This window comes from Mobula birostris, chromosome 24 (genome assembly GCF_030028105.1).
Source record: "Mobula birostris isolate sMobBir1 chromosome 24, sMobBir1.hap1, whole genome shotgun sequence".
In the NCBI taxonomy this organism is placed as follows: Eukaryota; Metazoa; Chordata; class Chondrichthyes; order Myliobatiformes; family Myliobatidae; genus Mobula; species Mobula birostris.
In genome coordinates, this window is record NC_092393.1 from 24,268,454 (window position 1) to 24,294,851 (window position 26,398).

At 38.7% G+C, this 26,398-nt stretch overlaps 1 protein-coding gene across 11 annotated transcripts in view; it reads right to left on the minus strand.

Moving 5' to 3' along the window:
* Positions 1–26,398, minus strand: part of b3gntl1 (UDP-GlcNAc:betaGal beta-1,3-N-acetylglucosaminyltransferase-like 1) — a 385,172-nt gene that overhangs the window by 77,573 nt on the left and 281,201 nt on the right. For 10 of the 11 annotated variants that reach the window (XM_072242369.1, XM_072242370.1, XM_072242368.1 and 7 more), the window contains 3 exons: positions 22,555–22,690; positions 12,666–12,734; positions 8,271–8,345 (listed from right to left, as the gene is read on the minus strand). In XM_072242369.1, coding sequence (XP_072098470.1) covers positions 8,271–8,345; positions 12,666–12,734; positions 22,555–22,690 — 280 coding nt within the window. Of the gene's footprint in view, positions 1–6,986; positions 7,075–8,270; positions 8,346–12,665; positions 12,735–22,554; positions 22,691–26,398 lie in introns of those variants that run through there. The other variant, XM_072242371.1, reaches the window with a different exon arrangement.

The window sequence follows — 26,398 nt, forward strand, 5'->3', positions numbered from 1 at the left end:
TTAAGTGAAAACAAGTTCTCTCTGTGACAGTCCATAGACTCCTTTCAGTTGGACTTGTGTTTAATAACTACACGTTTTTGACACTTATTCTTAATTACTTCTATATTGCTGAAGATATAAGGAAAATATAACTCATAGCTAATTAAAATTTGATGAGTGAGAATTGTTCAGAGGCTCACGTGCCCCAGGGGATGAATCTTATCAGTCGATTCTTTTTTTAGATGTGTGTCATCTCCTAAAATAATGCCACCTACTTTTTTTTTAATATTTTATTTATGATTTTCTACAAACTACAGCATAAAAAAATCAATGGTATAAATAGAAGGATCATTGCAATACAGACAAAAATAACAATAGTGCATATCTTAACAAATGAGCAAGTCTCCAATATTAAAAATGAAAAAAAATAAAAAAGGAAGCACCCAACCCACCCACTGTTCAACTCCAAGCCAACCATTATATTATAAGTATACATATTTGAAAGGACATTTGAGATAAACTTTTATCACCCCAGAGCTATACATTGTAGTAAAAAAATGAATAATAATAAAAAAGCAGCCTGCTACCTAATCAAAAAAAGTCAAAGAAAGCTGGAAATGCAGGATCTGACAATCAAGGGAAGAAAAAAAAAATACACCTGTCAATCTGAGTGAGAATTATGAAAATATTCAAGAAAAGGTCCTCACACCTTATGGAAGTTTATGTCCAAATTAAAAAGTGAATAATAAATCTTTTCAAGCTCTAAACAAGACATAATATCCCTAAGCCGTTGAACATGGGTAGGGGGAACTACATCTCTCCACTTAAGAAGAACTGCACGTCTAACTAAAAGAGAGGCAAAAGACAATGTTTGTCGTTTAGCTGGGATCAAATGCTTGTCAGATTCTCGAGAAATACCAAAAAGAGTGATCAAAGGATCAGGTTCCAAATGACAATTTAATATAGAAGATAAAGTTGAAAGAACATCTTTCCAAAATTTTTCCAAAGAAGGACAAGCCCAATACATATGAATAAGGGAAGCTTCACCTCCTTTGCATTTGTCACACCAGGGACTAATATCAGGATAAAACTTTGCCAATTTGGTTTTAGACATATGAGCCATGTGGACAACTTTAAACTGCAAAAGACAATGATGAGCACATAAAGAAGTTGAATTAACTGACTTAGGAATTGAATCCCAAACCTTGTCGGACAAAGAAAAACCAAAGTCATGCTCCCAAGCAGTTTTAATTTTATCACAAGGGGCTCGTCTGAGATTCATAAATTTGACATAAATAGTAGAAATTAAACCTTTACCCAAGGGGTTCATTTAAAGAAACAAATCTACCACATTTTTATTAAGTTGTTCAGGAAAACATGGTACTAAAGGGCTAATGAAATGTCTAATTTGAGGATATCTAAAAAAATGAGTATTCAGTAAATTAAACTTTGTAGACAACTGTTCAAAAGCCGCAAACCGATTGTCTTTAAAAAGATCTTCAAAACGCCTGATACCTCTCCTACACCAGTCTTGGAATGTGGAATCCTGCCTAGAAGGTTGAAATAAATGATTGTATAGAATAGGACTAGAAAGGGAAAAACTATAAAGGCCATTTTCTAAATTGAGCCCATATTCTCAGAGTATGCCTGATTACAGGATTAATAATAAACTTTGGCAGGTGGCAAGGAACTGTAAACCCAAGTACAGCTGGAATAGATAATTTCTTATAAGCATTCAATTCCATTGCCACCCATGTTGGACAAATAGACTGATTATAAAAGTAGGACCAAAAGATAATAATGCGAATATTGGCTGCCCAATAATATGAATGAAAATTAGGCAATGCCAAGCCACCTTCTCTTTTAGGCTTTTGAAGATGAGCTTTATTAAGTCCGGACTGTTTACCCTTCCACAGGTATGACGAGATAATAGAATCTAAAGAATCAAAAAAAACTTTAGGAATAAATATAGGTAAAGATTGAAATAAGTGTAAAAATTTAGGATGAATATACATTTTAATTACATTAATTCGCTCAATTAAAGACATAGATAAAGGTGACCACTGTGCTTGACTCTGTTTTGTAAAATTTAAAAGATTATTGAAATTCTCATCAAAAAGGTGATTATAATTCCTTGTTACTATAATACCAAGATAAGTAAAACAATTGTTTACTACTTTAAAAGGGAGATTTTGAAATTCTAATGCTTGTGCTTCTTTATTTATCGGAAAAGATTCACTCTTATATAGATTAAGTTTGTATCCGGATAACTGACTAAATTTATCAAGAAGTAAAAACATCAAAGATAAGGAAGTGGTCGGATTTGATATGAAAAGTAACAAGTCATCGGTGTATAGAGAGACTTTATGCTCAATCCCGCCCCTCCCGATCCCAGTTAATTCGGTACAACTGCAAAACGCAATTGCCAATGGCTCGATAGCCAGATCAAATAGCAGAGGACTTAAACGGCACCCTTGTCGGGTGCCACGTTTAAGATCAAACGGTTGGGATTGCTGAGAGTTAGTCAAAACGGATGCAATTGCATGAGGATATAGTATCTTAATCCACTTCATAAAATTATGTCCAAAATCAAATTTTTCTAAAACCGCAAATAAATAGTGCCATTCCACCTGGTCAAATGCCTTTTCATCAGCAAGAGAAATAACACATTCAGGAATCCCTGATGAAGATGAATATAGGATATTAAAAAGACGCCTAATATTAAAGAAGGGAAGGCGATTTTTAATAAAACCAGATTGATCTTCAGAGATAATTAAAGGTAAAATAGTCTCTAATCTACGGGCCAAAACTTTAGTTAAAATTTTGACATCTACGTTTAATAGAGAGATCGGCCTATATGAAGCACATTCTAATGGATCCGTACCTTTTTTCACTAAAAGAATAATACAAGCCTCATCAAATGATGCAGGCAATTTATTTTATTTAAAAGAATCAGAAAAAACTAAACTAAGTTGGGATAAGAACAATAAAGAAAATGATCTATAAAATTCTGCAGAAAACCCATCAGGACCAGAAGATTTACCAGGCTGCAAAGCAGAAATAGCAGAGGATATTTCCCCTAAGGATAATGGCTCATTCAATTTATGTTTGAGATCAGAAGAAAGTTTAGGAATAATTAAACTATTTAAAAATTGCAAAACATTAGTATTACCATTAAAGGATTCAGAGGTATAAAGTTGAGAATAAAAATTCCTGAATGTATCATTAATTTCAGAATGGTCCATAGTAATATTCCCCTTACTCATTCGAATTTTAGTGATATGTTGTTTTGCTTTAGAACGTCTAAGTTGATTAACTAAGGACTTAACAGAGTTATCCCCGTGGACATAGAACTAACTTTTACTGCTCAAAAGTTGGCGTTCAACCGGGTAAGTAGAAATAAGATTAAATTTAGTTTGAAGTTCCATTCTTTTCTTATACAGCTCTGGATCCTTGACCTGGGCATATAATTGGTCTATGGCTTTAATCTGATTGATCAATTCTAAACGTTCTTTATGAATCTTTCTTTTCAAATTTGCTGTATAAGAAATTATTTGACCTCTTAGATATGCTTTCATTGCATCCCAAACAACCTGACTTGAGGTTTCAGGTAATGTATTAGTATTTATGAAGAAAGTTATCTGATCCTCCATGAATTTTACAAAGTCATTATCCAACAACAAGGTCGGATTAAAACGCCAGTGTTTATTTACTTGAGGGAGACCAAGAAAAACTATAGACAATGTAAGTGAGGCATGATCTGAAATCAATATACTCTCATAGTCACAGGAACGGATGGATGGAATCAACTGATTATCAATTAAAAAATAATCGATTCTATTAAATGTATGGTGTACTTGTGAGAAAAAAAGAGTAATTTCTTTCATAGGGATGAAAAAAGCGCCAAATATCAGATATTCCATAATTGGAAAGAAAAATTGAATTGATAAAGCAGATTTACTTAATTGTCTAGGGATAGAGGAAGATCTGTCCAAGACTGGATCCAACCAGCAATTGAAATAAGAGAGTATGAGCTTAGTTCTGGCAATGAAAAAAGGTCAAAAAACCCTACATCATCCGAATTAGGAGCATAAGGGTTGGTTAAAACTACCCGTGTATTATAAAGTTTCCCCGAAACAATAATAAAATGACCATTAGGATCAAAAATCTTATTATGAAGCTCAAGAGGAACATTTTTGTTTATAAGAATTCAAATGTCCCTCGCCTTGGCTTGAAACGTTGAATGAAAATGTTGTCCTGCCCATCGTGCCATAAGACGAGAGTTATCTGAGTAAAGAATATGTGTTCCTTGTAAAAAAATCTACCTCTGCTCTAAACTGTTTAAGATGTGCAAACACCCTCCCCCTTTTAACCGGATGATTCAAATCCCTAACATTCCAGCTTACAAAGTTCAACGGACTAACCATTGAACATAGGAAAAAAAAGATAGCAGGCATTGAACCATATCTGAAATTTATATGTCAACTCTGGAGCAAAGGTATAGAAGAAAAAAAACGGCGAAATTACGTCCTGTATAGTGCAAATATGTCAAAATTCCGTATATAATATTAGCATTGGAGTTCCCACCTATACCCTCTGAACCTACAGCAAGAAAGCTGCAAATATAAAGCAGCAAGCTCTCCCCTAAAAAAACTAACCCCCTACTGGACTTCCAGTTAGGTAACATCTTAGTCGTCTCCACTCCAACAGTTAATACAGTAATGAAAAAAACACCAGAAAGCTTTAAGAATTGCAAACTAAACTTAACCTTAATAAGAAAAAACAATACAAAGTTTATAAATCGTAACATATGATAATTATCTAAAAAGAAACTTTACCGCAACCTACCCGCTTTAATTGATAAACAAAAAAAATCATCTGTAAACCCAATTATATAGAAAAAAAACTTTAACATCCAAGTAAGTAATCCATCCGAATCATAAAAATAAGAAAAACGTAAATAGCATTTTGAAACACAAGAAAAAAAAACGCCAAAGGAAAATCCATTCGAAGGGATTTTCGATCCAAACCCGAAAATGAATTTAAAGGTACAGCATTGACTGCTGTTTAAAGTTAACATAATCTAACCAAGAGAAAAAAAAGTTCATTAACATTTGAATAACTAAAATTATGAAAGATAGAGAGTAATATTAAGAAAATGGAAAAAAAACACTTCAATAGGACAATACAACATAGTTAAGCCACTAATTAATTAAATGCGACATCAACTTCATTTTAAATTTTTAAAAAATCTAGATTTGTAGAAAATGGAGACTGAAATCTGAAAAAAAGAGGAAACAGTTCAAAGAAGACGTCACTTCATGAATCGATAATAATTTCATAATGCGACACCAACTCCATTTTGAAGTGAAATCTCCAAAGACTTTTAAAAGGTGTCTAATTACATAATTTCACAATCAGCTCTATTTAAGAAAAGTGAAAATGTCCATATTGAAAAATAGAAATCCATCATATCGAAATATATTGAATTAAATAGATAATAAAAGAGATAAAGATTAGAATATTAGAAAAAAATAAAGGAAATAACAGTTATCGAAAAAAAATGAAAAAGGCTGAAAAGAAAAAAAAAATCACATCGTATCTGACGAACTCGAAGTATCAGATAGGCTATCAACGAAGGTCTGCGCCTCTGCGACCGAATCGAAACACTTAAAATCGCCGTTCTCGAGCTTGATTCGGAGCTGGGCTGGGTAGGCAAGAGAAGGTAAAGTCCTTGATTATAAAAAAACATTCATTACTCCTCTGTATTCAGCACGTTGACTCATAACTTGAGGTGTACAGTCCTCTACTAAACGGATAGCATGACCTTTATATTGAAGTGTTTTACATCGGTGAGCTACTTTAATTAGTAAGTCCTTGATTTGGTAACGATGAAGGCGAATTACGACTGGATGTGGTCTCTGGCCGTCCGCTGAGCGAGATGTAAAGATACAATGCGCTCGATCGATCTCTGGAGGACTGGAAAGTATTTCACTTTCAAAAATCTCACAGAAAGTTCGAGAAAAATTTGACAGGAGATCCACTTTCAACAGCCTCCGGCAAGCCGAGAATTCGAAGATTTTTGCATCTACTCCTGCTTTCAAGATCCATAACTTTAGAAGTTAACTTGCTATTGTGCTCTTTAAGGGTAGAGCAAACTTTTTCCAGTTCTTGACAACGACGATCTAGCTTCTCCATAACTTCTTCAACTTGTGATAAACGCTGAATGTGATTCTCCAGTGTAGAGTTAGGTTTATCCAGTTTCAATTCCAACGAACCAAATCGGGAAAATATATCTTGTCAGGTTTCTTCTAACAGCATCACAATTTCACTCAAGGTGGCTCCCGATGGAATGTCTTTTTTTGCCGATTTAGTAGCCTTAGGAACACTCATTGTGTAGCCAGCAGATTCAATAGCGGGAGGAAGAGTAAGAAGTAAAATAAAAAAATGCAGGTGTATGAAATGGAGCGGAGCAATAGTTTTAGCGACTTAAGCTGTCGCTATCTTAACCAGAAGTCCGCCACTTTCTTTTTGCAGTTGAATTACTATTGCTTTTGTGGCAGGTGACTACAATTGTCCGTCTCATGTAACATTTGAACCCTATTATCCATGCGCAGGTCAGCCACTAACAGGAAGCCACAAAGGGAAACCCATGTACTTATGTAATATTTTCTGTATTATTATTACTAAAATTAACTCAAATCTTTTTTATATAAAATCTGTAGACCTATAATGGTGGTAGGCACATTACAGTGGGTCCAGGTCTTTGGCAAAAATTAATTCTACCAAAGATCGACCTCTCAAAGCAATTGATCAGAGAAGATAGTCATTGAGGCAACTCACCCTACTCTTAGTTGGCACCAGTAGGATTGATACCCTTTTGAAGCAGGCAGGAACCTCTGACTGCAGCAGTAAGACATTGAAGACGTCCTTGAATACTGCCACCAGCTGGCTGACACAGCATCCTACCTGGTACACCATCAAGCCCCGCACCTTGCGAGAGTTCACCCGCTTGAAAGATGTTCTGAAGTTGGCCTTTGAAAGAGATATCACAGGGCTGCCAGAGGGATTCGCACAGGCGTAGCTTTATTGTCTCTGTCAAAGCGTGCATAAAAGGTGTTGAGCTCATCTGGGAGTGAAGCATCACAACCATTTATGATGTCAGGTTTTGCTCAATGATGCATAGTCTGAACCCAGTTCTTATGAATTGGTTGAGAACAATGCAAGTAAGTACCTAGAGCCAGATCTGAAAAGGAGGAGAGGTTTTGGAGCAGTCATGTGGTTAACAAGACTGGGTCGCTTCACTACCTGATTGGTAAGTGGGAAGTGTGCATCCTTGCTGTGCTATTTCAGCTTAAGTTTTGAGTCCGAACAACTACAAATGGAATTTAGTTCAAATCAGATCAAGGTCCATTTTTGGCAAAGTCAAATCTTAAACTATTTACAATGGCAGCATTCAAGAAGATTTTTAAGCCATATATTGTGAATGCAATTTAAAAATTCTGGTAGTACTCAGCAGCTTAGGTGGCATTTGTGGGGAGTGAAAGGTCATTAACCTGAAACTTTAATTTGGTTCCTCTCTCTACAGCTTCCACTTGAACTATTAAACATTTCCAGTGCTTTCTGCTTTTACTTCAGATTTTCAACATCTGCAGTCTTTTAATTCTAAATATGCATTGCATTACTTTTTGCAGATCTGACATGTACCTTTTACAGTCAAGCATTCTCCAGCTGGGATGAGGAAAAACCTAACTGGAGGATCACACTTAACTTACATGAAAATTTTATTAATCCAGCATGCTTGAGGCCTTGTAGCATTTCCGGACTATGAGTACACCAATACACGCCTAATTCTTTATTGAGATACAGCTTGGAATAGGTCCTTCGGCCCTTTGAGTCGCAGCACCCAACAATCCCCTGATTTAATCCTAGTCTGATCATAGGACAATTTACAATGACCAATTAACCTACCAACCCGTACGTCTTTGGAGTGCGGGAGGAAACCGGAGCACCCGGAGGAAACGGGGACAACATACGAACTCCTTACAGGCAGTGAAGGTAACCACTACCTTATCATGCTGCCAATTCAGAAGTGTTGAGATGATACAAAGTAGTTTGTTAAATTTTCTAGTGAACCAGGTGAGCTTAAAGGGAGCAATGGAAGCAGGGCCCTGGTTAGAAGTCCAGAACAACTGGACTCCAATGTGTTTAAAAGAGTGCCTTGCAGCTGTGTTGATTCTATCATTAATGCATTGTACATTTATTAATTAAAAACAAGTATTCTCACTCACCAGCTTCACACAGATGATGAAAGGGAGCTTGGCTTCCGTAAAATGGCAAATGGGAATCTTTGGCTTGGGTTTGATCTAGGAGAAGCAAGCACATTTGTTAGGGTTCTCTATAGTAAGGGTGCTACGTAAATGTACGTTGCTATAAATTTGCAACACATAAAACGTATTGTGTATTTGTATATGTCAAGAATGCAGTCTATTTGTAACTATAATTTATATCTTGGAAGTTATAAAATAAATCAGTTTTGGTGTTAAGAGAATGGTGTATTTGCACCCATCCCTACCACCTCGCTGGCCTGGCAGTCTTACACACCTAGTTGAGTGGATAGTGACCTGTCCCACTCTCTGGCTGACACTGCAGCATGCTGTAAGAAGTATTTTCTCTTTAGGAAGTGATTGGGACCTTTAAACTATCACCAACCAGCTCTTAAGATTGCCCTCACTAACAATTTACACCAGACAGTTTATCACACAAAAGGTATAACATTTTATTTTAAAGATAAGAATTATGCAAAATTTGTATCAACACAATAAAAAATTGTGAAGGTAGATTCCGTATCAATTAAAGAGTAAATCCCAGAGCACAACACATGGAAACATTTGCTAAGCCCAAAGGCCAGGTTATAAGAAGAGTTGTGAATGCCTGACCATCGAATCCTTGTAATTTCTGAGCATAACATCTACAAGTAAAATGAATAAGCACTGTTGTGATGTCAAACATACAGTATATATTGGTAATCATGATGCAAGATAAATTCTATGTAAAATTTGTGCCTTTTATTGGTTTTCCCTTTACAGATGCCCTCTACTAGAAGTGGGAAAAGATTTAATCACAGATTTTTGTCACCCATTACATGGAATATTCTGTCATCAGAGGATCCTGTCTCTGACCCAGGATAACTCAGCCAATTGATTGCCAGATGCTGAAGGCATTTTGGGAAGTTTATGGTAAAGGGCTCAGCACAGGGTGCATTAGGATGTATGCTCCTTGCCAGTACAAAATGGTTACACCTTACAAAGAGTGAACTTCTTCCGTTAAACATGCAGGTTCCAAGTTATGAATGTTTACCATTCAGATTGGTTACCAATTACTTATTTAGGGGTCAAAATTACTAGGAAGCACAAGGATTTATTTAAAGCTAATTTTTTACCTTTATTGGATCAGATTAAATGTTTGCTTTACTAAATGGTCACCAATGTCTTTGTCATTTATTGGCCGGATCAATGCTGTCAAGATGATTACTTTACCTAAATTTTTATATTTATTTCAAGCATTGTCAATTCTTATTTCAACATCCTTTTTTGATAATGTTGACTCTAAAATTTCTTCATACATATGGCAGAACAAAAATCCTAGATCAGGTAAAAGATACTTACAGAAGCCCAAAAAGCAGGGTGGTTTGGCATTGCCCAACTTCAGATTTTACTACTGGGCAATTAATATTCGATATTTAAAATTTTGGACATAAAACTTGGATACAATTTCTAGTCCACATTGGGTAAATCTTGAATGTAAATCCGTACGAGGGTTTTCATTGGGATCTATTTTAGGGACCTCGCTTCCCTTTGCTCTTTCAAAATTGAATAAACAAATGAATAATCCAATAGTTGAATATACTCTTCGAATATGTTTTCAATTTTGAAAATTTTCTGGGTTGAATCAATTTGTCTTAGTAAGCCCTATTATATCTAATTTTTTTTTCAACCCTCTATTATGGACTAAGCTTATTTGGTCTGGAAGACAAAAGGAATAATATGATTTTGTGATCTATTTTTGGAAAATTGTTTTATGTCTTTTGAACAATTATCTAATAAATATAATTTACCTAGATCCCACTTCTTTAGATATCTACAGATTAGAAACTTCTTAAATACTGTTCTTACTACCTTTCTGAATCTATATCCAATGGATATTATGGAAAAAATTTTAGATTTAAATCCCTCTCAAAAAGGTTTAATAGCAATTATTTATAATATGATTATGAAAATTAATCCAGATGTATTTAATAAAATTAAGAACGATTGGGAAAGGGAACTTAACCTCACTTTACCTACAGAGAAATGGGAAAAAAATTTTCAATTAGTTAATTCTTCCTCTGTATGTGCTAAACATGTGTTGATACAGTTTTAAAGTAGTACATGGGGCTCATATGTCTAAGGATAAATTATCTTGTTATTACTTTCATATAAATCCGATATGTGACAGGTGTCATTCTGAGACAGCTTCCTTAACTCATATGTTTTGGTCATGTCCTCTGTTGAAGAAATATTGGAAAAATATCTTTATCCTTTATTGTCGCCAAACAATTGAACGTATAATCATCACAGCGCTATTTGATTCTGTGCTTCCCGCTCCCTGGAGTACAAATCAATAGTAAATATTAAAAATTTAAATTATAAGTCATAAATAGAAAATAGAAAATGGAAAGTAAGGTAGTGCAAAACGAGAGGCAGATCCGGATATTTGGAGGGTACGGCCCTGATCCGGGTCAGGATCCATTCAACAGTCTTATCACAGTTGGAAAGAAGCTTTGATATTATTTCAATTGTTCTGCATATTGATTTTACAACCTCACCCCATTACTGCAATTTTTGGTTTACCAATGATAGAACAAAGTCATTTGACCTCTTCATCATGTCGGATGATTGCATTCGTTACATTAATGGCTAGAAGATCCATACTACTGAATTGGAAAGAGATTAATCCTCCTACTACATTTCAATGGATCTCTCAAACTATGTCTCGTTTAAATTTAGAAAAAATAGAAGTGTCACTTATGATCCTTCTATTAAATTTTAAAAGACTTGGAGGCCATTTATTCGATACTTTCATATGTTGTAGTTTGACCCTCTCCAGTTCTATTCTGCTACTTTTAAATATATGGAGAGAGGAGCGGAGTTACTGACACTATTGGTTTTATCTGATGTTACATAATAGCCCATTTCTTTTTCTTTTTTAATTTAGTTGATTAGTTTGATTTAGATTAGGGTTTTTTTCCCTATTGGGACATTTTTTTTCCTTTTTTCTTTTTCCATGATATTTTTGTATATTTTTTTTCTATATACTACTTATTTGTACTCTGTAAGATTTTGGGAGGTTAATATTTGTGTATTAACTGTGTTTTTGTCTATATATACTGATTATTAACAATGGCTTTGTATCAATTCATGGTATTGTATCAATTGTACCAATAGCTTTGTATCAATTCATGGTATTGTTTGAAAATTTGATATTAATAAGAAGATTGAAAAAGAAAGAACAAAGAGACTATAAATACAGGCTTAATCCAGCATCAAGGTCAACATCACTATGGTGAAAAAGGTCTGTCCTCTGGGTGGGGAATTTCATTCTATTTTTCTATTGTCTACTTGGTGCAAACAAATATCTGACACTACAGGAGTTTGGTATCACTAAAAAAGTGATGCCCTAAAACTGGAGACAGGAAGGAATTCAGGTATTCAGAGTGTTAAACCTGTACCAGTCAGTAATTCTTAACCAATTTGCAAAGTGATATTTCTGTAAGCTATTAGTTAATATCAGTTAGATCTGATCTGCCAATCATTAATCTTTATTTTAATAATATTAAATCTATTTTGTGTAGAAGCTATTCTAAGCTCCCATTTCTCAGATTACACCGGATTGATATATCAGCATGCATACAAAGTCATTGTTACAGAAACTTCAGTATTAATTATAAAGTTGTGGATATACTTGAGGGATTTATAATGGACGAAGTCGACAATGTGAGAGAAAGCACATAGCATTTTAGACAGAAATTGAGGTCTTATGTGAATGAGTGTTCCTGAAGTTAACACTGCAACACCTTAACTTCTCAATCCACTACTAAAAGACACACAGAAGATGAGTATAACATATGATCTCTAAGCCAGAGGATCATCAGAAAATAACCTGTAGTAGATGAGAAGAAAATGTCATACATGTTGTGGAACAGTGCATTCACTTTCATTAAACACTGTGTAGTCTTCTCTGTCTCATGGCTGCTTATACTGCACATGTGTTGTGAATACTGTCAGATAGAAAAAGAGATGCTATTAATAGGAAGATTTTTCTCCTACACCCCTCACCCCACTCTTCCACCAAATCAGCTCTCTTTTCCTCATCCCAAATCAGGATAGGGAATTCAATCTTTAAGGAATTCCTAGGTGAAATATCCAAGGAGTTCATGGGTAAATCCAAACACTCTGCTGGTCTCTGGAGATCCATGTCCCTAAAAATGAACAGACTGTAATATTCAAGTCTAAATCACTGATTGGGTGTGAGGGTTTTGTGCAGAGGTGCGGATTGTGCAGAGCTGGGGTGCTAGTTTTGTGCTGTAGGCTGAACTTGTGTAAACCCATGTCATTAAACTGGCATTTACAAAAAAAGGAATTTACCTTTGACTCTTCATAAGTATAGAAGCCCTTTGTTATCTTGCTTTGATCCACATCACAGAAGGAGACAACCTAGACAGAAACACGGCAGGAACTGTAGTTAGCTATATATACAAGCAATGTCATGCAACAAGCTCAAATGGTGACTTGAAAAACTATTCAGCCCCCACCCCACAACTATTTTCACATTTTACTGTCTCATTGTCAAAATTTAAAATATGTTGAAGTAGGAATCCTTGAGCTAATCTGCAAAGCAACGTGCGTCATGTCAAATCAAAAGAAAAATTCCAAAACCAGTCAACAATTTAAAACTAAAATTGTAAATTGAAGACGTATTCATCCCCTTTGTAATTACAATGCTAACTTTCCTCGGGTGCAATACTGTATATTACCTTACCAACTCACCCAATTTGTTGATATAGAAAATTGGAGGTTCATCTGAATAAATGCCCCCTCTCTCTGGAAGCTACAAGAGCATGGTAGATTTTCAGCAGACCAAACCAAAATGAAGACAAAAGAGCTTTCAAGGCAAGTCATAGCAATGATAATACAGAAGCACAAATCTGGGGAAGGGCACAAGACCATCTCAAAGGCACTGAACATACCTCAGAAGTTTGCGTAGGGGAACATTTTGCATCCAGTTACCACAATGCCATTAGTTTCAATGTGAATATGTGAAAAGATAGGTCTGGTCCATGGGTTGAGATTCTAAGTTGCAGAAAGGCTGATTTTTATGGTATCAGAAATGATTTGGCAAGTGTGGATTGGGACAGGGTGATTTCTGGCAAAGGTGTACTTGGTAAGTGGAAGGCCTTCAAAAACAAAATTTTGAGAGTACAAAGCTTGTATGTGCCCATCAGAATAAAAGGTAAAGATAACAAGTGTAGGGAACACACATCAAAGTTGCTGGTGAACGCAGCAGGCCAGGCAGCATCTCTAGGAAGAGAGGTACAGTCGACGTTTTGGGCCGAGACCGTAGGGAACCTTGGTTTTCAAGAGATATTGAGGCCCTGGCTGAGAGAAAAAAGGTGTCTCGCAGTTAGAGGCAAACAGAAACAAATTAGGTGCCTATGGAATATAAGATATGCAAGGGAACACTTAAAAAAGAAATCAGGAAGGCTAAAAGAAGACATGAAGTTGCTCTAGCAGACAAGGTGAAGGAGAATTCTATGAGATGTTACAATATATTAAGAGCAAGAGGATTGCAAAGGACAAATTGTTTCCCTGGGAGATCAGAATGATAATCCATGTGTGGGGCCAAAACAGATCTTAGATAAATTCTTTGCACCTGTATTTACTCAGGAGATGGACATAGAAGTGAGACAAAGTGGCATAACCTTCATGGATGCTGCACAGATTACAGAGGAGGTGTTTGCTACCCTGAGGCAAATCAGGGTGGATAAATCCCCAGGACCTGAGAAGATGTTTCCTCAGACCCTACGGGAGGCAAGTGCAGAAATTGCTGGGACCCGAGCAGAGATATTTAAATCACCCAGAGCAACAGGGGAAAAACCAGAGGACCGGAGGATAGCAAATGTGTTTTGCTGTTTAAAAAAGGCTTTAAACATATATCAGGAAATTATAGGCCAGTGAGCCTGACAGCAGTTGTGGAAAGTTATTAGAAGGTATTCTAAGGGACCAAACATATAAGTATTTAGATGGGCGTGGACTAATTAATGATAGTCAGTATGGCGTCGTGCATGGTAGGCCATGTCCAACCAATCTTGTCTAAACAGTAATCAGCTTTTCGAGGAAGGTACCAGGAAAGCGGATGAAGGCAAGGCAGTGAATGTTGTCTACGTGGACTTTAGTAGTGCACTTGACAGGGTCCTGCATGGGGCTGGTCAAGAAGGTTCAGTCACTCAGCATTCAGGATAGGGTAGTACGAGGGGTGATTGATAAGTTTGTGGCCTAAGGTAGAAGGAGTCAATATTAGAAAAACTAGCACATTTATTTTTCAACATAGTCCCCTCCTACATTTACACACTTAGTCCAGCGGTCATGGAGCATACGGATCCCTTCTTTGTAGAAGTCAGCGTCTTGGATCTCCAGAAAGTGGTCCGTAGCAGAGGTGATTGATCAGTTCGTGGCCTAAGGTAGAAGGAGATGAGTTATACAGCTCTCATTACATGCATGTGCAGTCCAACTCTTTGAGTGATGATGCAGAAAGTTTGAAATTAATAACTCATCCCCTTCTACCTTAGGCCACGAGCTGATCAATCACCCCTGCTGTGGACCACTTTCTGGAGGTCCAAGAAGCCGACTTCTACAAAGAAGGGATTGGTATGCTCCACGACCGCTGGACTGAGTGTGTAAATGTAGGAGGGGACTATGTTGAAAAATAAATGTGCTAGGTTTTCTAAAATTGACTCCTTCTACCGTAGGCCACGAACTTATCAATCACCCCTCGTAAATTGGAATAGACGTTGGTTTTGTGGGAGAAGCCAGAGGGTGGTAGTAGGGGGTCGCCTCTCTGACCGGAGGCTTGTGATTAGCGGTGTGCTGTGGGGATTGGTGCTGGATCCTATGTTGTTTGTCATCTACATCTGTGAACTGGATGATAATATGGTTAAATGGATCAGCAAATTTCTGGATGACACCAAGATTGGGGGTGTAGTGGACAGTGAGGAAGGCTATCATGGCTTACAGTGGGATCTGCATCAGCTGGAAAAGTGGGCTGGAAAACGGCAGATGGAATGTAATGCAGGCAAGTGCAAGGTTTTGCACTTCAGTAGGACCGACTAGGGTAGGTCTTACATAGTGAATGGTTGGGCATTGAAGAGTGTGGCAGAACAAAGCCATCTGGGAATATAGGTCCATAATTTATGAAAGTGGTGTCACAGGTAAATAGGGTCATAAAGAAAGCTTTTGGCACTTTGTCCTTCGTAAATCAATGCATTGAGAACAGGAGGTGGGATGTTATGTTGAAGTTGTGTAAGACATTGGTGAGGCCTAATTTGGAGTATTGTATGCAGCTTTGGTCACCTACCTACAGGACAGAAGTCAATAAGGTTGAAAGAGTATGGAGAAAATTGACAAGGATGTTGCTGGATCTGGAGGACCTGAGTTATAAGGAAAGATTGAATAGGTTAGAACTGTATTCTTTAGAATTGAGAGGAGATTTGAAAGAGATATACAAAATTATGAGGGGTATAGATAGAGTAAATGTAAGCAGGTCTTATTCCACAAAGGTGGATGGGACTACAGCCAGAAGTCATGGGTTAGGGGTGAAAGGTGAGAAGTTTAAAGGGAGCATGAGTGGAAACTTCTTCACTTAGAGTGTGAGAGAGTGTGGAATGAGCTGCCAGCACAAGTGGTGCATGGGAGCTCGATTTCAATGTTTAAGAGAAGTCTAGATAGGTACATGGATGGTAGGGAAATGGAGGACCACGGTTCCCGTGCAGGTCGATGGGAGTAGGGAATTTAAATGATTTTGGCAAGGATTAGATGGCCTGAAGGCCCTGTTTCTGTGCTGTACTTCTCTATGACTCTATACCTTGGAGCTCAGTGCAGTCCATTGTGAAAAATTGGAAAAAAATATGAAACTACAGTCACACTGCCTAGGTCAAGCTGTCCCTCTAAACTTAGTCATCGAAGAAGAATGTCATTTGTAAGAGTGGTTTCTATGACAGAACCAGTCACTCTGTTGGAGCTGCAGATGTCAGTGGCTGCAAATGGAGATGAAGTTTATGACTCCACAATCTCTAAGGCCTTGCACAAAAAAGGTATTTATGGAAGAGTGGCAAGGAAGAAGCCTGGATAAAAAAAAAGGCATATCCTTGCCTATAAAGATTTCACAAAGCATAACTTCGAAGAATCTATAAGGTCTTGGAAGAAAGTCTTGTATCAGATGAGATTATAGTGGAACTTTCTGGCCTCCACACTAAGTGGTACATGTGGCATCTGGTCAGCAATGATGGGCAGATGAATGCTACTAAATACAGAGAGAGATCCTGGATAGAAATCTGCTATCCTCTGCCATAAAGTTTAAACTGGGAAGGATGTTAATCTTTCAGGAGGAAAATAACCAAAAGCACATTGTCAGAGCAACCATGGAGTAGCTTTAATTGAAGAAAATTGATGTTATTGAGTGGCTCAGTCAGAGTCCTGACCTTAACCCGATTGAACATCTCTGGCAAGACTTCAACATTGCTGTCCACCACTACTCTCCCAACTAACTCGGCACAGCTTGAGCAACTTTGCAAAGAGGAATGGGCAAATCTTGTTCCATCATGTTGATATAGACTTATCTAAAAAGACTACTGTCTGTAATAGCTGAGAGAGGTCGTTCAACCAAGTACTGAGCAAAGAGGGATGAATACTTTTGAATTGTTGACACCTGCATTTTTGAATTTTTAGTTTTTCATGCTTTACAATTTTACCTGTTTTGGGGCTCGACTATGAAAAAAAGGCAGCATGTGATTCACAAATAAAAATTCTCAGTTAACTTGATCAAAATCGCTGGTTGTAATACTCATTTATGTGAACAAAAGGTTGGGGGCTGAATACCTTTACAAGACACTGTATCTGCATGCTGATCTTGTTTAAATATTCAACAGCTGTTTGTAGTGAAATCCAGCTGGAAATGTAGCATGAGGATTTGCTGTAACTTCATTAGGCTCCTCTCTATCTATATTACAAATTTCACCTTTGTATACAATCCATACAAATCAAAAATGTTTCTGTTTGTTTAATCCTGACAATGATTTTCAAGATTCAGGATTCAAGATTCTGTAAGCAAGGGTAAAGAGAACAAAATTATTTGGATTAACAGTGAGGTCAATGAGTATCATGCAACTCAGAAATCCAGGTTGTTTAAATGTATTACATCTTTATGAGCTGAGAAATTTAACAATTCTACCCCAATATTTTTCACATATATTGCAGTTTGTGTTAATTTAAGTCAAATCAAGTTTATTAGAAACACAAAATATTCTGCAGATGCTGGGGTCAAAGCAGCACGCACAGCACACTGGAGGAACTCAGCAGGTCGGGCAGCATCCGTGGAAATGAACAGTCAACGTTTCGGGCCGGGACCGTTCGACATGACTGAAGAGGGAGGGGGCCGGGGCCCTATAAAGAAGGTGGGGGGAGGGTGGGAAGGAGAAGGCTGGTAGGTGCCAGATGAAAAACCAGTAAGGGTAAAGATCAAGAGGTGGGGGAGGGGAAGCAGGGAGGGGATAGGCAGGAAAGGTGAAGAAGGAATAGGGGAAAACACAATGGGTAGTAGAAGGAGGTGGAACCATTAGGGAGGTGATAGGCAGCTGGAGGAGGGGGCAGAGTGGAACTGGGATGGGGGAAGGGAGGGGGAGGGAATTACCAGAAGTTGGAGAACTCAATGTTCATGCCAAGGGGCTGGAGACTACCCAGATAGTATATGAGGTGTTGCTCCTCCAACCTGAGTTTGGCCTCATCATGGCAGTAGAGGAGGTCATATATGGACATATCCGAATGGGAATGTGAGGCAGAGTTGAAGTGGGTGGCAACCGGGAGATCCTGTCTGTTGTGGCGGACTCCATTTTGTCACCCATAGTTCAGTCCCTCCCCACCTACATCCGGGATACATCCCATGCCCTCCACCTCTTCAATAACTTCCAGTTCCCCGGTCCCGACTGCTTCATTTTCACTGTGGATGTCCAATCCTCAGACACCTCCATTCCCCATCAAGAAGGCCTCAAAGCCCTCCGCTACTTTCTGGACAATAGACCTCACCAGTTCCCTACCACCACTACCCTCCTCCGGTTGGCGGAACTGGTACTCACACTTAATAACTTCTCTTTTGGCTCTTCCCACTTCCTTCAGACCAAGGGTGTAGCTATGGGAACTCGCATGGGCCCTAGCTATGCCTGCCTCTTCATTGGTTACGTGGAACAGTCTATGGTCCAAACCTATACTGGTACTGCTCCTGAACTTTTCCTTCGCTATATTGACGACTACATTGGTGCTGCTTCCTGCACCCATGCTGAGCTTGTCAATTTCATCGACTTTGCTTCTAACTTCCACCCAGCCCTCAAACTCACTTGGTCCATCTCGGACACTTCTCTCCCCTTTCTTGATTTCTCGGTCTCCATCTCCGGAGACAGACTGTCCACTAACATCTTCTATAAGCCCACTGACTCTCATAACTACCTTGACTATACCTCTTCCCACCCTTCCACATGCAAAAATGCTATCCTCTATTCCCAGTTCCTCTGTCTCCGCCGCATCTGCTCCCAGGATGAAACTTTCCGTTCCAGGACATCTCAAGTGTCCTCTTTCTTTAAGGATCGTGGTTTCCCTTCTGCCGTCATCAATGATGCCCTCACCCACATCTCCTCCATTTCCCGCACTTCGGTCCTCACCCCACCCTCCCGTCACCACAACAGGGACAGAGTTCCCCTTGTCCTCACCTACCACCCCACCAGCCTCCGGATCCAACACATTATCCACCACAACTTCTGCCACCTTCAACAGGACCCCACCACTAAGCACATCTTTCCCTCTCCACCCCTCTCCGCCTTCCACAGGGATCGTTCCCTCCGCGACTCCCTGGTCCACATGTCCCTCCCCACGGATCTCCCACCCGGCACTTATCCCTGCAAGCGTAAGTACTACACCTGTCCCTGCACCTCCTCTCTCACCACCATTCAGGCCCCAAACAGTACTTCCAAGTGAGGCAACACTTCACTTGTGAGTCTGTTGGGGTCATCTATTGCATCCAGTGCTCCCAGTGCGGCCTCCTCTACATCGATGAGACCCGACGCAGATTGGGGGACCACTTCGTCGAGCACCTCCGCTCCATCCGCCGCAACAGACAGGATCTCCTGGTTGCCACCCACTTCAACTCTGCCTCACATTCCCATTCGGATATGTCCGTATATGGCCTCCTCTACTGCCATGATGAGGCTAAACTCAGGTTGGAGGAGCAACACCTCATATACCGTCTGGGTAGTCTCCAGCCCCTTGGTATGAACATAGAATTCTCCAACTTCTGGTAATTCCCTCCCCCTCCCTTCCCCCATCCCAGTTCCACTCTGCCCCCTCCTCCAGCTGCCTATCACCTCCCTAATGGTTCCGCCTCTTTCTACTACCCATTGTGTTTTCTCCTATTCCTTCTTCACCTTTCCTGCCTATCACCTCCCTGCTTCCCCTCCCCCACCCCTTTATCTTTCCCCTTACTGGTTTTTTACCTGGCACCTACCAGCCTTCTCCTTCCCACCCTCCCCCCACCTTCTTTATAGGGTCCCTGCCCCCTCCCTCTGCAGTCCTGACGAAGGGTCTTGGCTCGAAAAGTTGACTGTTCATTTCCACGGATGCTGCCCGACCTGCTGAAGTCAAGTTTATTGTCATTTAACTATATCCTGTACATGTATACCATCAAATGAGACAATGTTTCTCTGAACCAGGGTGTAAAGCACTGTAGTACATATAGCACACAATAACTTAGGAAAGTAAGGATAAAATCTACAGATGAATTATGCATATAATAAACAAATAAATCATATAAATTAAATATTGTACAGAACAGATTAACCAGTGAATGCAATGCAGCAGGGAGTTTCGAAGCCCAATGGCCAGAGGGAAGACAGTTCTTGTTTTTATGCATCAGGGTCTCCTGTTTCATGATAGAAAGTCAAAGAGGATGCTGGATGGATGGGTGGGATCCTTGATAATACCAAGCGCCCTGCCCTTAGTAACTAATGATGTTTCATTTGTGATCAAAGATGTTCAAAAACATTTAATGCTTCTAATGGGCAATTAAGCCTCAAAACATAGCATTGTTAGCGTTTAATTTAGGATACTTTCAGGGGTTTTATGGTGGGGCTTGTTCTAAATTCTGGTTCTTGTGCCAATGAACCTGATTTGCCTAAATGAACAAGTTCTATACTTTCCTTTGGCTGTTTCAATGAAACACAGTGGTTGACCACAATACCAAATACTAGGAGGAAGATAAAATTGGCCTCTTTTAAGGTAATCATGGAATGATCACAGTAGTAATGACGCCTGTGATGCAGCTAATCAGGACTCGTTCAGGGTGAATTCTATCAAATGGAAGTTAACTGTAAAGATAGAGTAACTTGCACAAACAAATATATTTGCTTTTCAAATATTATGGAAAACTACAATATATTCATACTTTTATACATTGTTATGGACAATCGGTTGTGTATTAACATTTTCTTTCAGCTGAAAAATCTAATGAATCATCAGTTCTATAAAAAATAAACGTCTGTTCCTTTGTGAGAGAAAATCTTAGCAAAACACCACCAAATCCGAGAATTCAACCATAAACAATGTGGGTTTATTTAAATGAGCCACATCTGAGAGCCTCATAACTATGTGTTGATACTTTCATTAACCCTGGAATCTGAAGCATGCAATATTACCTGTCTACTGAATAGGAAAATCTTTGAAGAAATGGTATATTCTAGGATTGATTTGCCTTCCCTGACATCTTGTAGTTTAGAGTTTGTATAGCAACTGATCCGATTAGTAGAGAGCTTTCATTCCTTTCCGGATACTTGGAACATTATGTGCCAAAAACCAGGATGTCATTAATGTTGCAGATTTCAGACAGTGCCAGATTTCAAAATATCTAAGCTTCTACAATATTGGCCCAATTATTAACACATGGGAAAGGACTGGGTTAAAAAATTATGCTGTCAGTAGAAATTCTAGAATTTGTTCACCTTCTGTTTACAGTTTACTTGAGATATAGTAGTTAGGAAAAAAAAACTTCAGTTTATGCAGATTTAACATTTAAAGTAAAACTTTGATCTACGTCACAACCTAAAGTTTTGAAAAATGCTCATTGGAAGCCAGTCCTTAAAGTGTACGGAAAAATTGAGAATCAATTGTGTTCTTCAAGCATGTAAAACTGGCCATGAAGACCAACCTTCAAGCACCATGACATCGTTTGACAATGGATATTGCTTCGACAGAAACTTTCTGTTATTTGACAATGATTATTTCCCTAGTTAAAGCATTGTTGAAATGAGTACGTTCTGTGGAGAGTTTCAACACTTTTGTCAGTACTTTTGGCTCTTAATCGCAAACTTATCCATTTAGCTCTATAACTCGTAAAATTTTCATTGTAATTTCACAAAACATTTTCACAAACAAGGTTTGTGTACATTACATTCACCAACCAGTGCAGATCTATTCTGAGCAAAAATCTTGGTTCTAAGAGAAAAAAATATGACAGCAAGCCCACATATCTGAATCCTAGTGTACACAGTTCAAAGTTCAAAGTGGATTTGATTTATTTTGATTCACAGATCTGATATAGCCAACAAAGTCAAAATATGATAAAGTGGTTTTAACATTGTCGTAATATAATGCACAAAGCTTCAATACATTATGCTTTGAAATGATAGGAGAGACTGTGCATATGAGCCTGTACCTTTTTCATTTCTACTTCATAACATATTGTACATTGTACTGCATTCATACCTAAAAGAAAAGTTGCCTCATTTGGACCTGGATTTAATGAGAACATAGAATGATTAAGTAACGTCAGATCTGTTGCTGACCTCCTCTGCTGGACGGAAAGGTGATGATGGCAGATCATTTCAGTAAACAATAACAACAGCAGCCCAGGCTACTCAAATGCTGCTTTTAAAGCAACATATAAAAGTCATCCTCACAGAAATATAATCAGACAAAAATATGAGGGAAAAGTTATAGATTTTAGATATCACAGGGAGAATGTGGCAATATAATGGGTTAGATGATTGCATTCACCTAGATTAAAGCTCAATTATTCAAATGAAAATTTACCCCATTGTCTTTTAATAGTATCTCTACCTACCCAACAATGAAAATTAGATAACATAGGAGATGTTGATGGAGTATTTGATATATTATTTCTGAAGTGTTGTCCTTTAATAATTTGATTTTGGTTTAAACATACCTTTTTCTGATTGGCAGCTGACAGAGACCTGTACAGTTTTCTCCCCTGTTTCCCAGCATTCCAAATTGTAAATTGAGGCCAAGCGTTTAGAACTCTCTCCTCCAGGAATCTCACACGTTCCTTCCAAATAGTGTCCCTAAAGAAATAGAGCAATGAATCACATCTCTGTGCATGTAATATAGTAAAACAATCACCAATGTTTGGCTTTGCAAAGTACTGAAAACCATGTTGATTATATTATTGTAAGTTCGGACCTTAGACTATTTTCACATGTAATCAGACACTTGCATACATAGAAATTTGGGGCATAAGTTTTAGTTCGGGTCGTGATTCATATTATCGCAGAGGCTTCACAAAAATAAACTAACATTGGCCTCTTTCTTTATTATGGCAGAATAAACTAGCAGCAGGAAGCAGCATAGAAGGAAAACTGGGTGACAAACCTGATGCACGCATATTCAGAATTTACCAATCTAGATTTTCTTGGTTCCAGTACAGAGGCAGATAAATATCTTTTAACATACAGACAGTTATTAATTTCTTCTCCACTTACAGAAAAATGTTGTTGCTCGCCTTGCTTCAGTCAATTAGACCAGAGAACTGTGACTGCAATCACGTGTTCTTAATATCACCACACAGGCCAAGCACAGACCGATTTTGTAGCAAAGCTCAATAGTTCCCTTTGTACTTGACTCATAAACCAGGAATGTTCTAAAGTATAGATCAGTTCCAAGGCACTGGGTACCTGGAGCCGCTGCTGTGGAAAAACAACCTTCATCTGGGCTTTTGAGGATTTTTGTGTCAATTCTATTCCTGTATGTAGTGAAATTGCTTTGAGACCATGAATTTTCTTCCATTGCCTTTACTTCACTGTATAAAGATTTCACAAACCATCTTCTCAGACAATGCAATTTAATCAGAGAAGGTTTAACATTATTCTAGGTTGTCTAATTAGTCTGAGCCACATTTAGCACAGCTGAAGATATTTTATAATCGCTTATCACTGTGATGAAATAAGTCATGCTCAAACCAGCTTTCCAAGTTATTTCTGATTCTGTAAGAATAATAAAAGCATTTGTGCACGCAGTGACATTCCTCTGGTAAGTAGCAATGAACAGTAACACAAGAGCACAGGGACACATGCAAAATGCTGGAGGAACTCAGCAGGCCAGGCAGCATCGATGGAGAAAAATACAGTCGATGTTTTGGGCTGAGACCCTTCGGCAGGATTGGAGAGAAAAAGCTGAGGAGTAGATTTAAAAAGTGAACGGAGTGGAAAGAGAAACACCAGGCGATAGGTGAAACCGGGAGGGGGAGGGATGAAGTAAAGAGCTAGGAAATTGATTGGTGAAAGAGATACAGGGCTGAAGAAGGGTAAGTCTGATAGAAGAGGACAGAAGACCATGGAAGTAAGAAAAGGGGGGAGGAGGAGCACCAGAGTGAGGCAATGTGCAGGCAAGGAGATAAGGTGAGAGAGAGAAAAGAGGATGCAGAATGGTGAAGGAGGTGGGGGACATTGACGGAAGTTTGAGAAATTGATGTTGGAGGCTACCCAGACGGAACATAAGGTGTTGTTCCTCCAACCTAAGTGTGACCTCATCATTACAGTGGAGGAAGCCATAGATTGACATATCAGAATGGGAATGGAAAGTGGAATTAAAATGGGTGGCCACCAAGAGATCCCCCTTTTTCTGGCGGACAGAACGTTGTTGCTTAGCAAAGTGGTCTCCCAATCACTGAGGTGCAGGAAGCCACAATGGGAGCACTGGACACAGTAATGACCCACAACAGATTCACAGGTGAAGAGTCGCCTCATCTGGAGGGGCTGTTTGGGGTCCTGAATGGTAGTGAGGGAGGAGGTATAGGGGAAGGTGTATTACTTGTTCTGCTTGCAAGGGTAAGTGCCAGGAGGGAGATCAGTGGGGAGGGACGAGTGGACAAGGGAGTTGCGTAGGGAGCGATCTGGGTAAGTGCCAGGAGGGAGATCAGTGGGGAAGGACGAATGGACGAGGGAGTTGCGTAGGGAGCCATCCCTGTGGAAAGCAGAAAGTGGGGGGGGGGGGGTGGATGGGAAAGATTGGCTTGTGGTACCATTGCCCAAAACGTCAACTGTACTTTTTCCCATAGATATTGCCTGGCCTGCTGAGTTCCTCCAGCATTTTGTGCGTGTTGCTCAGATTTTCATCATCTGCCGATTTTCTCTAGTTGTGACAGGGAAGTAGGATCAACAGTAAGGTGACCTGGCCCCTCAGGTTTGCCTCACTATTCAATATGAACATGGCTGATCTGCCTCATTCCTCAACTCCTTTAACCTCTGTTTCTCTGTCTTTCAAGAATTTATCCAGCTCCACTTTAAACAGTTTTCACAATGCACTGGGACAGAGGATTCCTTTTCTATGCACCTTAGCTTTAAAAGAGGATCTCCTTAACATGTACCTATGTTCCCTCAATCAAGACTCTCCTACTAGTAGAAACATTTCAGCTTATATTCTGATATTTGCCTTTTGAATTGTGCATGTTTAATAAGATTACCCCAGATTTCTCTGAACTCTGAAGAAAACACACCCAAGCTCTTTAACCAAAATATTAGCTTATTGAATCTCTTTTGGTCTGCTTCCAATGTTGCTATATCCATTCTAACGAGGGGAACAAAACTGCACAGTACACCAAGTGTGGACTCACTAACACCTTGTACAACTCTTACAATACTATTTTGAAGTCCTAAATTTGTAATAAAGTTCGATATTCTGTTTCTTATCAATTTGCTGCAACTGCCTCTAAACTTTAGTGCATGTTCACCAGAGATATCTCTGTATTGCATTTATTTATAATCTCTCTCCATTTAGATAATAGTTCTGCCTTTTGATTACTCTCACCACAATGCACAGCTGCATTCTTTCCCCACATTAAACTCCATTTGCCAAGTTTTTATACCAAACTATGCCCTGACATTAGTCACAATATTCTTATTGTCCACCTGCCTCTGTGCCATCATGTTGTATTCAGCTTTTCTAAGGATAACCTACTTCTATTTTGATTATTCACTCTGGCAAAATGCCAAGAATACATGTCAAACCCCAGTATTTGACGCAGATTTCTTTCCCTCACTGTTTGAACACGGAGAGTCATGTTAGTTGTCTTTCAATCTGCTGTTACTTTCCCAGAATTCACTAAGTTTGGAAAACCCGAGCCAATGTATCTATTATCTCTGTAACCACTTCTTATAAAGCCTTTGGATGCAGGTTATTGGGCCTTGGTGACATGTCTGCCCTTGGTGCTACTTTTTCCTTACCTTCATAAGTTATCATGTTTAATGACTGCCCTGTGTACTACTGTGCTTTACACCCTGCTTCAGAGAAAGTTGACTCATTTCTATATATATTATGGTTATATATGTTATATATGTACAGTATATATCGTCAAATTACAGTAAACGTGACTTGACTTGACTTGATTAGTTCTTCCAAAACCCTGTCCCTCATCATCAGGATGATTACGAGTTTTTCCACGCTCTTTGAAACCAGCCCATTTGATTTTTGAATCGGGGTGGTCTGCAGATAGTGAACACCGAGCTGCACTGAAATATGCCTTTTGATTTTGTGTTTTATATTCTGTCTTTTCGCTCATTTTTTCATTGCCGTTTGTGCGATTTGATTTTTTTTTCGTGATTAGGGTGAGGTTTTAATGTGTTTCCTTTGAACAGGTTCCATGGCTCTTCCTTGTTTTGTGGTTGTTTGTGGGAAGACGAATCTCAGGGCTGTATACTGCATACATACTTTGATAATAAGTGTACTTTGAACCTTTGATATTATTAAGATGCTTGTGATGTCCTCCATCATGAAGG